This window comes from Rhynchophorus ferrugineus, unplaced genomic scaffold (assembly GCF_030347505.1).
Source record: "Rhynchophorus ferrugineus isolate W39M unplaced genomic scaffold, kcgeb_rfMv2 rfM1, whole genome shotgun sequence".
Taxonomy (NCBI): Eukaryota; Metazoa; Arthropoda; class Insecta; order Coleoptera; family Curculionidae; genus Rhynchophorus; species Rhynchophorus ferrugineus.
Genome location: NW_027472580.1, coordinates 6,232,440 through 6,253,292, shown reverse-complemented (window position 1 = coordinate 6,253,292; position 20,853 = coordinate 6,232,440). Strand labels below are relative to the sequence as shown.

General features: G+C 31.7%; 1 protein-coding gene across 2 annotated transcripts in view; it reads right to left on the bottom strand.

Moving 5' to 3' along the window:
- E23 (ABC transporter G family member E23) overlaps positions 1-20,853 on the bottom strand; it is a 457,701-nt gene that overhangs the window by 255,150 nt on the left and 181,698 nt on the right. The window contains exon 1 of one of the 2 annotated variants that reach the window (XM_076415224.1): positions 134-257. The exons of the other annotated variant lie outside the window; for it this stretch is intronic. Coding sequence (XP_076271339.1) covers positions 134-168 — 35 coding nt within the window. The 5' untranslated portion in view covers positions 169-257. Of the gene's footprint in view, positions 1-133; positions 258-20,853 lie in introns of those variants that run through there. 2 annotated transcript variants of the gene reach the window in all.

Here is a 20,853-nt window from a genome sequence, read left to right as displayed (position 1 = left end):
AAATAGTAAACAGATACATTATCAGTCGTTAGACAAAGAAATCGCACCATTTCAAACATAACCTCAAATATTTTCAACTGAACATTAATCAAACACTAACCAGCTCGAATATAACAAGATAAAATCGTATTACCTATCACGCTGTGACGTATTAAGTTGGCTCTTCATGGATGATGAACGTTAGAGAAACCCGAACCCGAAATGGCAACACTTTTACTGGCACTTGTGAGAGACCGTGGGTCAAGCGAACAGCTCGCATAAAAGACATAAATTACGCCACGAGAGTAAAATTTTAATAAGAAAATTGTTATCGTAATGATTAGAATGTTTGGCAAAGATTTTTATGTGTGTTTATAAAGCTTAACGTGTTCGTTTGTTTAATAAAAATTTGGAGGTGAAGAACCCTTTCTTTATCAACACGTTTTATGAGCCCGATGACAATGGAAAATGTACGCGTATTATTCCGAGCTATAATTTGTTATTAAAATATATTTTCTAAATATATTATATATTAGCACGGTAAAGTTTAATAAAGGTATTAAATACTAACATTTAAATATTGAAAGTAATACGAAAAATTAAGCGAAAAAAGGTGCAAATCGGGAAAAGTTCTAAAAGGCCTCAACAGGAAGATGTTCGATAAATTACGAACAAAGATAATATGGATTAAATTAGAACAAAGAGGAGTAAGTAATAAAATTGTAAGAATAATTCAAGAAATATACAGGATAAATACTGTTTAAGTATTTTTAACTGATTTCCATGTATTTTAGTATGCTGAAAACGAAAATAATAAGAAAATATTCCAGGACGTCAGGACATACTGAAGAACCTAAAGACCTAAAGATTCTAACTAAAGAAGGCCAACTTACCCACTGCCACTTACAGTTATCAACTGGATTTAAAAGAATAGATTCTTCATTCCCATCTCGACTATTTTCCAGGAAGTATAGGAGATGTGAGTGAAGAGCAAGGCGAACGATTTTACCAGAAGTTTGAAGGGATGGAAAAAAGACAGGAAGGAAAACGGAGTGTCTCAATGATGTCAGACTACTGTTAGACCCTTCATAGAGCGCATTTAGATTCTTCTCACAAGAGAAAATGGACAAAGTGGGACTTCACTAGGAAAAATAAAAGGTTTTCGTGCAAGGGAATATTTACAGAAAAATAATATGTATAATTAAGGATTTGTAAATTAAATATTAATTTTCAAGTTTATCCTCATTTTAATTTATCAACTTGTATTATGAAACATAGACTACGTCACAGAACCTATACAGCTGCTAGATTGTTTTGTAGACCTGTCATATCAAAGCCGTTATTGATGGACAACATGAAAACACCTTCAAAGTCTAAGCAGGACTAAGCACATGTCTGCAGTTTATGTACAACCATCTTTATAATATTAAGGATGAAGTAATCAAGAAATGTTAAATAGACAAAAAACAAAAAGCATGGGACTAACAAAAATGTAAGTAGGAATTTTGCGGATGATAAAAATAACAACTGATCATCACTGATCACACACAATCACCGACCACAAACCACCTTGGTAATATCAGACAGATGGAATATGATACCAAGAAAATACTAAATGCTGCTGACCGTCCTGGTGATAAGAGACCCAGAGGTAATAAATATCCAAATTAATAAAAATACACAGAAAAGTTCAATATACAGTAATATTGTTATTTTCATATATTAACTGGAAAAGACAGCTGGTAGGTACGTGATAACAAGTTTATCGTAAGAAGTAAAATTTATTACAGCAATTGTGAAATAATCCTTTCAAGTTAAAACAAGGGGAATTTGATAAACTCGTATTAAAATATCATCACAAACTAATTGTCAAAGCTTTGGAATTATACCGAAAGTAAAAAGTGTAAACACGATGTCCAAATTTAAAGTCATGCAATCTAAGATTGTCATTTTTATATAAATATATTATAAATATTAAGTATATATTTTCGAATTTCGAATTTCTAATAAATGTTAAGAAGGTATACCGAATATTATGAAAAGCAAACTGCCTTTTATTCTTTCTAAAAAATCTTCGCAAAAGAAATTTAAAAAAGAAGAAAATGTTTAAAATAAATCTTATATCAGAAGAATAGAGAAGAAAAAAATCCAGTTCCCCCCAAAATGTGTAAATTAGTCTTGGATGACTTGGGAAGAAAATACAATAATATATGATAATATAATTTGCAATATATGAATTGAATCATTGCAAATATTTATAGAATGACAAAGTTCGACTTGGAGGACCCTTTTCGAGGCTTATTGTGACTAGCAATGAAAAAAGTTAATATAGGAAAGTTATCTACATCAACACCTAAAGGGAATATGTATAGCCATAAAGCTTTCCTTTGCATATGGTGGCATTAGTAAGGTGTAATAAAATAAGAATAGGTGCAAAAAATGATGAAACTGAATAAGTTGAAGGAGGTATTGTTGCAAAAAAGTCAAGCAATAAACGATACGTTGTTTCAGCACAAATGCGAAGATCTACCACAGCTACAATACTGACGAGACATAGCGAATATTATGAAAAGCAAACTGCCTTTTATTCTTTCTAAAAAATCTTAGAAAAAGAAATTTAAAAAAGAAGAAAATGTTTAAAATAAATCTTATATCAGAAGAATAGAGAAGAAAAAAAAATCCAATTCCCCCCAAAATATGTAAATTAGTCTTGGGTGACCTGGGAAGAAAATACAATAATATATGATAATATAATTTTCAATATATGAATGTTGTATCATTGCAAATATTTATAGAATGACAAAGTTCGACTTGGAGGACCCTTTTCGAGGCTTATTATGACTAGCAATGAAAAAAGTTAATATAGGAGATTTATCTACATCAACACCTAAAGGGAATATACATAGCCATAAAGCTTTCCTTTGCATATGGTGGCATTAGTAAGGTGTAATAAAATAAGGAGGTATTGTTGCAAAAAAGTCAAGCAATAAACGATACGTTGTTTCAGCACAAATGCGAAGATCTACCACAGCTACAATACTGACGAAACATAGCGCCCTCTGGCTACCACTTGTTAAAATCAATTCAGCATACTTTACTGGCATATGGTTTCGAAATACTGAAGAAATATGAAAATGAATCGATATCTGGATCTCGGCTAACCCAAAAACGTTCTTTGGGCGATTTTATATCGCCATGTTACCGTAAAAATGCTAAAAGCTTGTAGAAAACGTGTACCAATTTCTAACATTTTATTACTTTGTTTAATTTGAAATATAAATATTGAACATACAATATTTCTGTCAATATTAAAGATACATATTCTGTAAATTAACTAAATATTTTCTTCACTGTAGCCAAAAAATTCAGATAATTATTTAATTTAGAGAAATGAAATGAAATATACCAACGTACCTGTATGAAGCCGTGGATTGCTTGGACATCATATCTAGGAAGTTAAACAGCAATCAGAGATAAAGAAATCAACAGGCACTTTTTGGCCAAAACGATTTCGTTTAGAAAACAATTTATTTTAAATGAGCGCCTAATTTTTAATATACTTATTGTTATCATGTTGATTGAATATTTGGCGAAGGATTTCGTGTATGCACATGGTTTAGCAGGTGTCTGTTTTCATTGAAATTTCGGGAGGTGAATAACCCGACGCCTTATCAAGGCGGCAATGGTCCTGGTGGATTTCGAACTCTAAATAAACAGTTATCGGCATATACAATGTTTTGCGTCAATTTCGTGAACTAATCTTCGGTAAATTTAGAAATATCAAGGTTAAATTGCACGTTTAAATTTAGACGCAAATGAAACAGCGTAAACGTCAAATCGATTGCCAAATTTACGGGAACTATAATGAACGAAACTAAACAAAATAGTTATGTACATAATAAATTCATAAACTACCTGAAAACAGTCATTTGTCAGATACAACTAACATTTTTTTGATTTGATTTCCATTCAAACAGAGCTAAATAAAGAGGATAGGGCAATTAAAATATGAGTTGTGTAAAACGAATAGCTTCACGGAAATAATACGCACAGTACTCACATAGTCTAAGTTTGCATCATTGAAAGTTATTAGTAATAGACAACACCACAATTTTCACGTATTACTACATTTCTATCATTCCTTCACACTCCAAAAACTAACAAAAACACAGGAAAAATATATAATCAGTGAGATAAAATTTAGTAATTTATTTTAAAAACCCTAACATTCAGTTGTGATACGTGGGTATGGTTAAAGAGAGATAAAAGTAAGATACAAGGGGCAGAAATGAAATACCTCAGAAGAAACAGGGGGGTAACAAATATGGACAGCATGAGAAGTAAAGAAACAAGAAAATGTATACATGGAGCAATAGACACTAAGCATAACACACCTACAATCACTATGTAGTACAAAAGACATCTTTTTCACCCGCCAAAGACAAATTCTCACATTCTAATATTTCAATATCAAAAATTACTTTAAAATGTGTATTATTACATAATAGAAATACTTATATTCCACTCTCTATTGCTCATTCAGTTCATATGAAAAACACCTCATAGACCCTTAATATAATTTCACGAAAAATTAACTAGACCATTAATTACACAGCTGATGATTTAAAGTTCTGATTGCTGAAGAGTTAAAAACCATCTGCATGCTCCTTGGTCAACAAATGTGATTTATCACCAAGTTTCCATATAGTTAGTTGCCTATAAAGACATTTAAAATGACAATCACAAACGTAAAGTACATTCATGCCCCAGCAAGATTCGAACCCGTGACCATCGCAACAGTAGAAGGAGTTGGGTAGTTCTATTTAAATAATTACTAATTATTTCAAAATAAGAAGAAGCTTCCATTGCTTTTTGATTATCTTTTTGGTCCAATAGCTTTTTGGACCGTCCTGTCTCCTTAACCACTGCGCCACCACGCCGACTATTGGTTATAATGAATGATGAAAAGATGTTTATATTTAGAAAGGTACACATCCACTTGGCAATTATATGTGAGACAGAATATCAACAAAATCGAGCTTTTAGAGTATCGTTATAAAAACAGATTAGTTCCTACACTAATGTGAACAACAACATAGATAAATAGATATTTGAGGAACTTGAAAGACATTTTAACAAGAAAATCTTGCTTCCACAAGCTAGAAGGGGATAATTAAAAAAAGAGTTGTTGTTATATTGTAATACGTAAAATAAAATACAAAAAGCAATACATTATTTAAGTCCACTTGCACATTACCTACAATACCCAAAGTTATAGCATGATTTCACTGATCATTATATTATTTAATCCATTTATTGAAACATAAATGAAATCTTCAAGCAAATCACTCCGTAGGCACAGTAAATCAAAAATGATTCAGCAGTATAAATGTACAGATTTTTTTTAGCAGTTATGAGGCAAAAAAGAAATATACAATTATATTTTTCACACAATTTTTTTCATTTTTTACACAAAAATGGGACAGAAGGATCACAAAAGGTAGCTAGAAACTAAATAATTACAAATATACTACAAATATTGCATTATATAAGTTTTACAATATGCCTCTTATTATCAAGGGCCAACTCAAAGAAATTAAGTAAAAAATTAACAAATTATTGGCTTCGATATAAGTACTTGAATAGTTTTACTCGTCCATCATAATCTATATCATTTGCTGGCAGAACTCAAAACATTAACAATTTTGAGAACCAAATGCAAATGTATAAAGGAAAGTGATATTTGTTCACGGAAATATTATTATTACTTAAACTGGTGACGTGATATGTTAGTATATTGATACAATCAATTACTTATGTACTTATCATTATTTCCATTAAAGGTTTGATAACAGTATTTCTATGCACTCTGAGTATTGAGTTCTAATATAATACAATGGATACTTTTTCTGAGGATACTTCGTCAAGAATGAATTACAAACAGCAGTAAACAAAATTAACAAATGTGCCAAGTAACGGAAAGACAGTTTGAATAAAACTAATCTGTCCAAAACAAGTCTACATATAACAGAAATCAACTCATACCTCCTATAGAGTAGACAAACAAATTACCTAGACAGTTTCCTAAATCCTATATATCCAATCGTCACTTCAGACTGAGATATGGTGACGAATATTTGAAACCCATTTTTTGTGTGAAATTTTGAATTATATTTTGTTAAACTAATATATTTCCAACGGTTATATAAAAGAAGAATCATTCAAATGAAAATCCCTATACCATTAACGTGATTTTAACCTAATCACTTCTTAAAAATCGCTTCCCAATTTTAGCTATTTCTTTTAATTCTATGTCAACTGGCAAAGCCGCTCACTATTTTTCATTCGATATATCTCCGGTTTTCACTTGGACAAAACATACAAATTTTCCAGGAACTTATATCAACATATATATTTAGTTAATCAGCGTAATTCAATATTAGCGTTATGGTGTTTTTAAAAATTGTCATTATATACCAACGAAAAATTGCCTTAAAAACATGTCTTAATTGAACAAGCTGATAAGAAAATGATAAGGCTTTTTTTTAATTTACTCTGTTAGGTCTATAAATTTTACTAATCATAATTATGCGACAATTTTTATCGAAATAAAAGCATATATAAGTCGAATATAAAAGTCATCTTCTGGTTTTATTAAAGGTCATTGCACGATATATAAACAATGAAAGAATATCGATAAATCATAAATTATTGATTTATTCTAGTATTATTTAATTACTGATAAATGTCAGAATATTTTATAGTTAACTAGCGACCCGCCCCGGCTTCGCACGGGTGCAATGCTGATACTAAATTAAATACACTACAGAAAAAATATGAACGTTGTATATAAAAACATAGCGGCCCGCTCCGACTATGCACGGGCATAAAATATATATGCCTATGTCACTCAATAAAAACATGATTAAAATCGATCCAGTATTTTTGGTTCATTCATTACTGCCCTTGGCCTGCACGCATTAAATCTGGAGTAAAACAATTCCTCTTCCCCTATACTTACTATGAAGATTTCCTGCTATCTTTGGAATATCTAAATTCATACAATTTTTATTACATTACACATTTTTAAACGCAAATTTTAAATTTGTAATATCTCCGAAAATATTTGTTTAACTTACATGCTGTAAGGAACCATATTGATCTATATTAATTGCACACTGTATTTAAGGTACTTAATTCGATATGGATTAATGCCGTATTGCTTAAAATAGCTTCGTAAATAAGCCATTTTCTCACATAAAAAGTAAACAATAAAAATGGTTAATGTGGGTTATCACTAAAAGATAAACATATACCATCGTGGACTTTTTTGTAGACCTTTTTATGGTGTACAATACTGTAGTACATTAATTTGATCTAACTCGTAGGGTTAGGCAGCGTTTTTGCTAATTGCTAAATAAGCCTAAAAAAATAGGTTAATTTACGACATCACGTTAGAAACCTCTAAAATTAGCAATGTTGCCTTAGTATATTATGCATGTATTATACATATAAACCTTCCTCTTGAATCACTCTATCTATTGAAAAAAACCGCATCAAAATCCGTTGCGTAGTTTTAAAGATTTAAGCGCACATAGGGATATAGGGACAGAAAAGGTGACTTTGTTTTATACTATGTAGTGATAGTTAATATTTATTTATTCAATGTATTGGTTATATGATTCTATACATTTTTCCATAAAAGAGCTTTTCCTTTGAGCCAAGCCATTCCTTTTCGAACTTCTTCGAATGAATTCCTTTCACAGTTTTACACCATAAAAAGCATTTTCAATTCAAGTGGCATCCATCTTTCCATCTTTTGGATGTTTCTACTATTAGGTAGTTATTTTTTTGTATATTTTAAAGTATCCTTTAAACCAACTGAGGTTTATCTGGACTGGACCTGCTGTTTAAAGTAGGCTCCGAACCACGGTCCTCAGTATTAAGCCTACCAACTGGCAACTGACCTCTTGGCTAAGGACAATCCTAAATATTAAGCAATCACAAACATAAATTTACGACCATGCCCCAGCAGGATTCGAACCTGCGACTATCGCAACAGCAGAAGGAGTTGGGTAGTTTTATTTAAATAATTACTAATTCTATCAAAACAAGAAGAAGCTTCCATTGCTTTTTGATTATCTTTTTGGTCTAATAGCTATATTGCTTCCACGTCGCTGTGATTTAGTAAACTAAAATTAATATCTATGATCTTAGGGATAGTTAGAAGTATGTTATAATACTACTATAATGAGAAATTGGGCATCCATCAAATTACATAATTAGATCCCTTAGCCGCAACGCAAAATTAACATAGATAGATTTCGAGCTGTTTTACTATGTTATACTACAATTAAAATAGTACTTCTACATGGAAATTTATTTTGTATTGTATTTAATATTACACACTTATTTCGCTCGACTTATAAAAAATTCACTCACAACCATTATAACTTATCTATATATTAAATATTGATCATCTTAACTAGTTTTACATGACAGGAAGCGTTGCAGCATCAATTTTAAATCTCCCAAAATATTAAACACAATTTTAAAATAAACGTATAAGAATATATAAATATATTACATTTATTATTCATTCATTCATCTGACTATTGAACAACCATTCTCTCATTTTCTTGTCCCATTTGTATACACATTCAACTAGCTTTTTTTCTGAATAGTTTTACCAGTTTTTTTTTTCGGAGCTTGTCATGTTATGTAGTTACACTTTATTCTAGTGATGATGTATGAAAAACTTTGAGAACGATGCCCCTCATTATCATATTGACTCATAAAACTAAAAGAGGGAACCATTTCACGTTACTTTTAACATCATTATTACATGCAACATACAAATCCCTTGAAAATAGTTAATTTATTGAACACGGATCAGTACCAATGTTAGTAATTAAAGACTTTTTAAATCCATTCTTTCAAATGCGTATTAGAAACTTGAATAATTAACAGTAAAATGTTTGTAAAAATTAAAGCTTTTTGGATAAAAAATTGTATAAGCATTATTTCGAAGACAAAACTCGATACACTTTTAAACATTATCTTAAGAATGAGCACAGAATGATATTATAATCCAAATAGAGAAGATGTTGTAAATAAGACAGCCTTCCAAGAAGTTTTTCATAAGATTATCATTAAAACGTTAAAACTGTATCATTTCGATGAAAAAAGATTTAAACAACATTTTCCGATGAAAAAGCACTATGTAACAGGTCAATTGAAAAGTCCCTGGCCTACCATAGTAAAACACACTTTTTTGCAAAATTAGTTAAACAAATAAAAAAACATAATTCTCTTCAATGGTGATACACTGATTATAGCGAGCCTCCTCCATCTTTTGACATCTGAGAACAGGAAATAGTCGCTGGGGGCAGATCTAGGATACGGTGAATGAGAAAGCATTTCGAAGCTCAATTCATGGATTTTTGCCATCGCTTTCACTGACTTGTAACATGGTGCATTGTCTTGGTGAAGCAGCACTTTATTTTTCTTCAAATGTGGTCGTTTTTCGGCGACTTCGTACTTCAAACAGTCCAATAACGGTATTTAATAGTCGCTGTTGATGGTCCTTCCTTTTTCAAGGTAGTCAATGAAAATTATTCAATGCGCATCCCAAAATACAGACGCCATAAACTTGCCAGCCGACTATTACGTTTTCCCACGCATTGGAGCGGGTTTATCGTGTGCAGTCCACTCGGATGACTGTCGATTGGACTTCGGAGTGAAACGATGGAGACATGTTTCATCCATTGTCACATATTGTTGCGTCAAACTTGGGTTTATTAAGCTTGATCATCTTCAAACATTGCCCTGAATCATCAACTTGTTGTTTTTGGTCAAAAGCGAGCTCGCGCGGCACCCACTTTGCACAGAGCTTTCTCATAAATACCATTCGTGAATGATATGATGTACACGTTCAGTTGATATCTTTAAAGTGTCTGCTATTTCATTCAATTTCAATTTACGGGCATTCAAAATCAGTTCGTAGATTTTTTTTATGTTTTCGTCGGTAACAACCGTCTTCGGTGCTTATTTCACCACGTCTAAACTGAACATACCAATCTTTAATAGTTGATTTTCCTGGGGCAGTATCCGGGAACTCGGCATCAAGCCTAGTTTTTGCTTCAACTGTATTTCTTCCCTTCAAAAAGCAATATTTTATCAACACGCGAAATTCCTTTTTATCCATTTTTTTTTCACAATATCAAAAGTTGCTTCACTCAAAATGTTATAATTCACAAACTAATGATCCGACAGCTGTCAAATTTACACACGCATCTTTTGAGGGTTAGGGCTAACTAAAAACCATACGGATTTAATTCTAGTAGTGCCATCTATGTGTCAAGCCGGTGACTTTTCAATTGACCTGTTACACTTGCGGTATAGGCATTTAACTAGTAACAACATTCACGATAAATTTAATTCATAAAAAAATCGTCAGAGCTATTTATTTTCTTGGCATATATATGATGAAATTTAGATTCAAAATTAGTTAATTCTGTCCTTTTGGTTAGTTTTATATATTAGGAAAGTATATCATTCAATGAAATTTATTGTTTAAGGCATATATTAGTTGAAGTAACATTCTTCTTAATTCTAAGATTCCTAGTTTTATTTACAAAAAAAAACAATGACATGTCATTTCATTGGACACTATAGACTTCCTTATATTATATCAAATAGAAATGTTTGAATATAAAATAAAATTCGCTATATTTCAATATATATGGAAATATAAACAAGGACATGGGAAACCAGAAACTCTATTGCTCAACGTTATTGATATCTTGCTTATTCTAGTAGGATGATATTATTATTGAAAAAAAAATACATATATATATATATATATATATATATATATATATATATATATAGATATATATATATATATATATATATATGTATATACATATGTGTATACAAAGCTATTAGCAATTACTAGGGTTGATAAACGAGAACTGCATTCTAGACAAGTCGTGTCCTTTTTGTTTGTTTAATGGTTTTTGCTCACTTATAATAGTGTTATACAAGATCGAGTAGATTAAATTAAGTACATTTCTATAAAACTTTTTTATGTCACTTGACAGATAGTAAAAGTAATCAAGTAATGCTTCAAACTTCAGATATTAAGCTAGACAGTGAATTGTAAGGATTATTGGACGACAAACTATCAAAGAACTCTTAATATAGTATTTCAAGTACCTTCGCTATTGCAATGACTACAAAAATATATAAATAAAATACTATTTATAATAGATTATTTTTAAATTGGCAAAAGTCTAGGATAAGTTCATGTCAATGTCGAAGTAATACAACATTTGGATAATACCAGAATAGGGCACAGACTCAAAAGAATCAAGCCATTTGATCTTGTGTAATCAGTTTAGTAAGATATTTAATAGAAAACCTGTAGTGTTAATATATAAACATTATTATACTGAAGACTAAGATAGAGCCGACAGGACCCCGTAGATATATACCTAGATATAAAATAATGTAAAGACAAATTGTTAAAAAATTAAAGAATATATTTCAAATCTAATAATTATTATTATTTTATATTAAACATTATTTAAATTATGTATATATATATATATATATATATATATATATATATATATATCACTATGAAATGAAACTAATGAAGTAATGGTTGAAATTTAAGGTATTTAGCTAGACAGTGAAAAACTATCAAAGAACTTTTAATATGGTATTTCAAGTACCTTCGCTATTGCAATGACTACAAAAATATATAAATAAAATATTTTTTATAATAGATTATTTTTAAATTGGCAAAAGTCTAGGATAAGTTTATGTCAATATCGAAGTAAGACAACATTTAGATAATATCAGAATAGGGCACAGACTCAAAAGAATCAAACCATTTAACCTTGTGTAGTTAGTTTAGTGAGATATTTAATAGAAAAACAGTAGTGTTAATACATAAACATTATTACATTGGAGACTAAGATAGAGCCGACGTAGATATATACATAGATTTAAGATAATGTAAAGACAAATTGTAGTTTAGTCGACAACGACTAGTAATATATTAACAACTAATAATGTAATAAATAGATTAAAAACAAACTTCTGAAAGATGAATATTAATATAAAATCGATATGGATGAATGGATATTAATAAAATAAAAATGAAAGAATATGTTTCGAATGTAACAATGATTATTATTTTATATTAAAAATTATTTAAAAGTGATATAACTAACAGGAGCAATAAAAAATATGTGGCTTTTTAGTTATTTCGTTAACTACGGCTGTATAAATACGTATATGTGTGTGTAGGGTGAATAACACTATCTAAACCGAACGTAGTGTAAACCGTCACTCAATGCGAGAATTTGCCTTTCCACCTTGGATTTTACGACCGCCGCTGCAGGCTAAACATCTTCCCTTTTATATGTGGACCCGATAGTACAAGAGCAAATACCAAAAAAGAGCTTTGTTTTCACTTTTACATACATCTTAACTAGCCCTCTATTCCTTTTAGTTGTTCTTGTTAATATAAAAGTCACTCATAAGAAGAATAAAAGCTATTTTACTTAGTATACAATAAAGATTAATATCCCTTCAAAATTAGACACCAATAAATATACAAAAAATATTGTCTTATATATTATCTTACTAGCGTTGGGAACTATTAATTGAAAACAATCGATAGTCGCAAAACATTCAACTGCGCCGTAAGACGGAGATTTACGTGTTTTTTCTCGTACTAGGTTTGAGTGAGAAAAAGAAAGATATAATTCCTGGGTTCTACTATGTTGCAAAGAACGATTTTCCTGTCGTCTTATATTTTAATATTATTTTGGATATGTGAAACATGAATGGAATAATGTCCGGTGACATTATTATGATCCGTCAGATAATATAATATTTAAAAAAAACTAAAGATGTACAATATTGTTTCGAATTTACTAAAAAGAAATAAATCTATGACATAACTATCAATTATCAATACATGTCAACTATTTAACTTCCGCATCGTTTTTCAATAAAATAAAAGTTTTGTTTATTGTTAATCGCGAATATTTTGGAATTACTACCCGTACTACTTGCTCGTTGAAGCTTTAACGAAAGAATTTAACATTCAAAAGGCTTGAACAAACATCGAACGAAATAGGAGAGGGAAATCGAAATTAGCCTATTAAAAAGATCTTTACCTAATAGTTGCTAAGGAAACATAGTATTTTTCTGCTTATCATGAAAATTTTGTTCTTTTTACCCAATTGCGTCAATAAATAATCTTGGAAATAGATTTACATAAATCCATATAAGCATAAATTCAGTACACTATTTTCAATTTTACTGCTAAGATAGAAAAGCCCACAGCCACAAAAGCTAGTTAGTAAACTAACTAGTAACGAAGTTTTATTCGAATGAAGTAGTAACACTCCAATGTATTTCTCGATAGTAAAATAGCCAAATAATAAGCAATTGATATTGGTTTTCATTTAATAGTTCCCAACGCTATATCTTACCAATATTTCCACTGGTTCAATATAAAAATAAATAATAATAGGCTTAGTAAAATTTACAACACTCGTCACACTATATAGAACAATATCAGTTTAAAAGTAATAAAAAGCAAAATGGAACGAAATACACAATATATACGGAACATTCAGCTTTAGTATGTAAGTTAAAGATGTGCCATAAAAGTTCCTATACGTTTACTCTAGTTTTTTTTTAAATTAACGATGCTATAGGGTACTAAGTTGGCTTAGTCTTCATGTGATTGAGATCAAATATAGTTTTATTGTTATTGAATATGTAAATAAAATATATTCGGAAACGAGTACATTTTATTTTTATAGTTTTGTAACTTAATTTGTATTTGTTATAGTTTTTTTGTTATTAAATAATATCTCACTCATATAACTAAAATTTACAAACATAATAATACTTGTTTAATGTCCTAAATTAAAAAAAAAGAAAGAAAATTGGTTTTCGTATTAGAACTTCGTCTATATTTGTCCATATTATACATAGACAGGCATTCAAACTAATGTAGATTAATGGCGAATAAATATGGCACCAAATATAGTAATATATATATATGTATATATATATATATATATATATATATATATATATATATATATATATATATATATGATATATATCCAGACAACCTGGGAAGACGAAATCAGAGAAAGTATATGTGATTGTGAATGTATTGCTTCGACAATACTAAGCAAACAAAAAGGATCAAGGTAACAAAATTTGTGTTTGCAAAAATTACCTTATGGTACTACTAATTAGTGTTTCTAAAGAATTGTATGAAAATATTTTGTCATAAAATTATGACAAAGATAAGAATTTAAATTGATGCCACACATATTTAAACTTGACCAAAAGATAATATTAAGCAAACTATAACCAGCACCATCTCAGGAAATCTTACGAAATTAGAAACAAAACAACTCAAACTAGAATATATATTCTAAAATATACGATTTGGTTAACTAAATGCAATGTATAACTCTAATATCACAAATAAATAAACGTAGGTGAAACGGTAATAATAACACTAATATGTAAATGGTAGTAATTTCAAATATAGTATTTAACGGTGGATAATTTATGGAAATTTAAATTGCAGCATTTTAATCTAAAACTATTATATATAGCCAATTTTAATTAACTAGCAGCGGGACTACGGGATATCAAGTAGAATTTGTTTAAAATAAGTTATTAAATTCTAATAGAAAAAAACTGATTGAAAAAAAAAAGGAATGGCTTTTAATGGTGGATACATTAAATATTATTTAAATATAGAGGGAGCTATAGATCCTGGTTAGGTCTACTAACAGGAAAAAAACGGCGGTATATTTATAAAATGGGTATTATCAGAGTAAATGGGCCCTAAAAAATTAAATAGGTTAGACTTGTTAATGATGCAATCTTTATATATTACTGCCGAACCCTCTCAAATCCAACCACTTGATCGGATGGTTGAGCCCTGATCACAGTAGTATTTTTTTATAAACCAGATGGCATTGACATACACATTTCTAAACAATTGAAGAATCCATTCACTATACTAGCTTTGTGGATAAGCTTAAAGAATCTTCTCCATGGTCAGGCCAAGAAAAAAAAAACAAATAGAAACCCGTACTAATTATATACTAGTCGCTTGCATGTGTTCTAATTAGTTTTTCAGTTTGAAAAAATATATATAGAGAAAAATTTGACAATACCACGTCAAAAAAAACGATGTTGGTTTAGTACATCTATTTTTCGCACTTCTCCAGCATATGAAACCGATCTGCAATGGTGATCAGAAGCACTCTGTCCGCTGCAAATGTTGGGTGTGTCACAACTTGAGCTGCAATAGTTACAACTCTTGCAATGTATCACCGCTATTGTCTGTTACTCACCATTGCTAGCCCTTTTTTGTAACAACACATCATTCAATTATATTCAATTGACGTCGATAGACGATTACAGTAACAGTTTTATTCAGTTTTACAAGCTCGTAACGCGCTACACCTTGCTGATCCCACCAAATGCACAGCAAAACATCAAGAATATGACTATTAATGATCTAAATTCTGCAAGGCACTATCTGCTTTGGAAAAATCGCCCACGATCTGATCAGTACCGATAGTATCACGCTCTGAGAGTTCCCTGGAAAACCCCAGGTCGTCAAGAACAACCCATCTAAGGGTGAAATATATATAAAACAAGAATCACACATTTTTGGGTTCGCTCTCATAGGGGAATACTAGGAAATGAAAGAGCAGAACTTCTGGTGAGCAGAAAAGAGGACTCCATCAGCCAGAACGTGATGTATTGCAGAGAGGATGTTAAAAAGTAAATGAAGGACCTTTAAAGAAGAACTGGATCAACTGAATTGGGATTTTATTTTGAACAAACAACAAACTATGGCCGATTAAGAAGGTTTTTTTTGTCAGAATCGTATATAGTATGATTGTTGATCGTTTACCTCTCTAAATCACCATTGAAAGTGCTTAGGTTTTTAAAACATATAGTGAGTGATAATCAGGTTACCTAAAAGTCGCTGATAAACCGGTTTCAAAAGCATATTGTTTAATGAGAGTAAAGGAAAGAAACAATAATTTAAACAAGAGATAGGATTGATAAGGCCTATGTGAGCATCCATCCCTTATGGCAACAGCTAGAAGGGATAAAACCTCGGTTGCATATCCTCAGAAAACACGAGTATTAGGACGGCAAAGCTTTAGCAATAAAAACGCAATGCAACAGGAATCTTGGATATGAGATCAAATTTTATTCGACAATAATTCGACGATATATTTATCCTTCATTTACTTTTATTTACAAATAACTGTCCACCCTCTATTCTCGCATATAGCTGAAGGAAACCATTCCAACATACCTTCGTTTCAATGTATACCTACAGCATAGATACAACGAAATTCGACTGACGTTGTCAATAAAAACATACGACCCTAACGCCCTCTGTCAATGAAAGACACATAATGTCTCGACCCAACACACGAAAACGAACGTTCCTCATCGACGAAATGATTAAGCATAACAATTGCATTCTGTGAATGCACGTCTGGTCGAAAAGCATAAAATTAAAACGAGAAAAAAACCGAGAGAACCGCAGCGAACAAAATCAATTTGGTCAGAGATGACCCCCATAGTAACCCCCTCGATGGCGAAATGTCCGTCGTCGGACCCCCAAACTCGTCCAGATCGCGATGACTTGCATTTAATGCGCTGGAACCTAATCGCGTCCCCGCACTAAAGGGAGAGGGATACGTCGGCAGAGCGAGACGGGAGATCCCCCGTCGGGTCAATGGCCCTTCTATTGGTCCTGATGCACCGGCAACCGCCGATACCGCCACAGCCGCCTGCCTGTACACACCAACTATTCCGATAGCAGCACAGCCGCGGCGTCCTTAACCTTCCCGAAGGAGTTTCGCCTTATCTCGATGCTATTTGTCACCTAGTAGACGGCAGAGCGACGGAAGTAGATCTCCGGGTCATAGACTGCGTCTATAAACCATGTGGGAGACGAATTCCCAGACAATGGATTCCTAATCTGTACCATGCGTGGCGCGCTCGGTTAGGTAAACAGTTTATTTTTCGATATTATATGACCGTGTAAATGAACGGTGAAGAAGCCAGCTGAATAGTAAGAGAACCAACTGATATAAAATTGAAATTTACAATACTACTTTAAAATTACTAATTCAGAACAAAAACTAACAGATCAATTGAAAAGTCCCCGGCCTACCATAGTAAAACATATTTTTTTGGCAAAATTAGTTCTTTTCATTCAATATAATTCCCTTCCAGGATGATTATAGCGACCCTGCAACTTTTCGATACCATTTTTGTAGTACGATTTGCTCTTTGCTTCAAAATAGGTCTCAGTTTCCGCGATCACCTCTTCATTCGACGAAAATTTCTTCCCAGCGAACATTCTTTTGAGATCTGAGAACAGGAAATAGTCGCTAGGGGGGCAGATCTGGAGAATACGGCGGATGAAGAAGCAACTCGAACCAATTCATGGATTTTTGCCATCGTTTTCACTGACTTGTGACACGGTGCATTGCCTTGGTGAAGCAGCACTTCCTTTTTCTTCAAATGCGGCTGTTTTTCGGCGATTTCATCCTTCAAACGGTCCAATAACGCTATGTAATAGTCGCTGTTGATGGTCCTTCCTTTTTTAACGTAACCAATGAAAATTATTCCATGCGCATCCCAAAATACAGAGTCATAACCTTGCCAGCCAATCACATATCGACGCAAAACTCGGGTTTATGAGGCATGATGAGACAATCAGCTCTCAAGTCGATACCAAAGTATTACAACTTTTTAATAATACTTGAGAACTGTGTCCTTCTCTCAAAAGAATCGAACAATTTGATATTGTAATGCAGTGAAGTATACTTAACCAAAAAAAAACAGCAGTGTTAATTAATATGCGAACATTATAAATCTAGAAACTTATTAAGCACCCATGAGTTCTCCAGATATATACATAGTTACTAATTTATTATAAACAAACTCTATGTTAACCGGTAACGACTAATAACAATTTAATAAATAAGGTATCATAAGTTTGAGTTGTGGTATTAACTATTTTTTTATGATCTACAACTAAAGAAAACACATAAATATGCCTGAAATGTGCAAATTTATGTACTGTTAAAGTGTAAATTTATGTGCTGAATTTATTGCATAATTGAGGTACTGCTAAGACAATCGGAGCTAATTATTACAGAAGAATATATAATTCCAAATATTCAAAAAATTGCACCATAAAAAATATATATAGCATAACAGCACTTTATACATAATAAAACGTACAAGTGATCTTTAGCCAATCAAGAATAAAATAAATTAACCAAAAATGTAATTAAATATAACAAACAGATTATATGGTACATTATATTATATTATATTGCTACTAAACAAAACTATTCCTTACAAAAAAGGCGTATTGCTTAGAACGTTAGAATGAAGGGTGCTTAACCCTGTAACCACACATTGCTTCCCTTGAACAGTATTCTTTCCCATCAGGAAGCAGTGTAAAATTAGAACACGACATTGTTTTTGATCCATTATTTTGAAAATAACAACACTAGTACCACTCTTAGCACAATAACTAACAAACTTATGAGTATAATATCCCGAAATTTTAACAGCTTTCTTTTGAAGAATAGTGCTAACTGAAATAGCGGTGGATGGAATAAAACTAACGCCATCTATGTGTTAGGCCCGGGACTTTTCAGTCCATGTGCAAAACCAAACAAGTCCAAAGACCAAACAAACTATTGTTTATTACGGTATCAAAACATAAAATATAAATTGTTACAGCATTACGATCTTAATTAACCATATTTTAAAAGCATCAACACAAAGAAAAATGTAATAATATAATGCAGAAGCCGTGTCAGCAAAAGCACCATCACTCCCATTTCAAAACGAACACCAAAAACAGCTTTAGAACCCCTATCCTTCATATTACAACATAAAAATTCCCATATTTACGCTCGCAAAATAACCCATCATAACTCTTTAGCCGCGCGTATAAAAATAAACGGCCCTAGTGTGCCCGATGCGTATCTGCGAATCCGAATATCCTCTCGGCCAGGATCTGTTAGCAAAACACCAAGCAAATTTCATCCGAACCGTCCGGAATGAAAAGGCAATTTTTTCACCATTGCAACATCAATCAAGGAACCCCCTCGCACCTCACTGACGTCCTTTTTCAACAAGTCGCCTTTTCTCTTCGTCCATTTATTTTCGGCTTTATTTTCGCGCAGTGGCGTCTAACTGGTAACCGGATACTTTTCTGATCGGACTGATCGGAATATGCATCGATTTCGTTGTGTTATTTGGGAGAAAACCGAACGACGCTCTCGAATTAATCGCCCTCTTGATGAAGCTCGTGTTTGCGATGTTTTTAATTGTTGAGACACAAAAGCCATTATCGATGAAATACGATATGATTGCTACCTGAGTTTTCTGGTAACTCTGAGTACCTAGAACATCCGAATCGGGCTTGTGTATCTTTGGCTTTGAATATTGGTGAGTATTCGGTGGTTACTGGCATATATTCTATTTATTTTTTCTGTTTAAAAATGAATTTATGGAGAAAGTGAGATTGTTAGCAGCCCATTATTGGTTCTGTCAGTTTGGCCGAACTACGTACCCTTCTATCCTTGGTGTATCACAAAAGGACGCGTTTAGAGTGATCGATTGTAAGAAATAGTTTTATTTCTTGGTAAATAAAATACAAATATTCAACAAAACATTACAATGGTCACTATCTTGATAATATACAAGGTATTACAATTGTGATTACAATAACATTCGTCTATCAATTACATCAACAAGACACTTTTCGAGAGACTCTACGAAACTATCGACTGAAAACAATCGAAACAGTCGAAAATAGTAATTACTATTTTCAGTCAAATGCACGGTTCAACTGTTTTTTCCAATTCGTGATGTCAGACGAAGATGTACAAACCCTTTTCTGTATAAATTGTAAGAGAGTAAAGGACGGAGATAATTGCTTGGACTAGTTAATTTTATATGTGTTCCAACGGTAGTATAAGCGAGACAAAGATGTACATATTTCACGTACTAACTTTAAAAAAGAAACAGCTTTCAAAAAGAGATATCACTAATCAAAATCGATACTTCCAATCTAAAAAGCTTCAAAGTTACATAAAAATCTCGGAATGCATTTATATCCCATCTGGAATAATCTAGAAATATGTAAAAAAAAGCTTTTAGGATTATGTAAAAATTAATAATTACAAATCATCTTAGTATTAACTTGGTGTTTGACGACCAATACAAATAATTATATACACATATTGAAACTTTTAGCCGCTTCGTCGTTTTTAACAATCTAAATTGCATCATTATCTGCGTTACGATACCTGTCTGTAACATCCAGTGATAATACAAAAGTTAAAAAGAATTTGTAAACATTTTCTGAAGGTATTAAGCATCCAAAGAGTCATGTTGAATCGTAATCAACTTAGAGGAATTAGCTCTTACATCATAACATTCTTCTAGTGTTCTGGCAAACTATAGGAAAAAATTTTTACACATAATGTCCTTGAAGCGCTTAACTCCGTCAGACTATTCGTGTCATTTCGTGGTTTATTCAAAGAAACTTTTTCGGAATCATCGTTTTGAGTAAATTGAGTGGATTAAAACCCAATTGAAGCTTCAAATACCAGCAAACAACTTTCGAAGACTAGAAATAAGACGTATGAAATAAATTAGACAAAATCAATAATCCCTTTTAGTTTCACAAGTATTGTTATTTTTGATTGACAACAATACACATATACATACATACATGTAGAT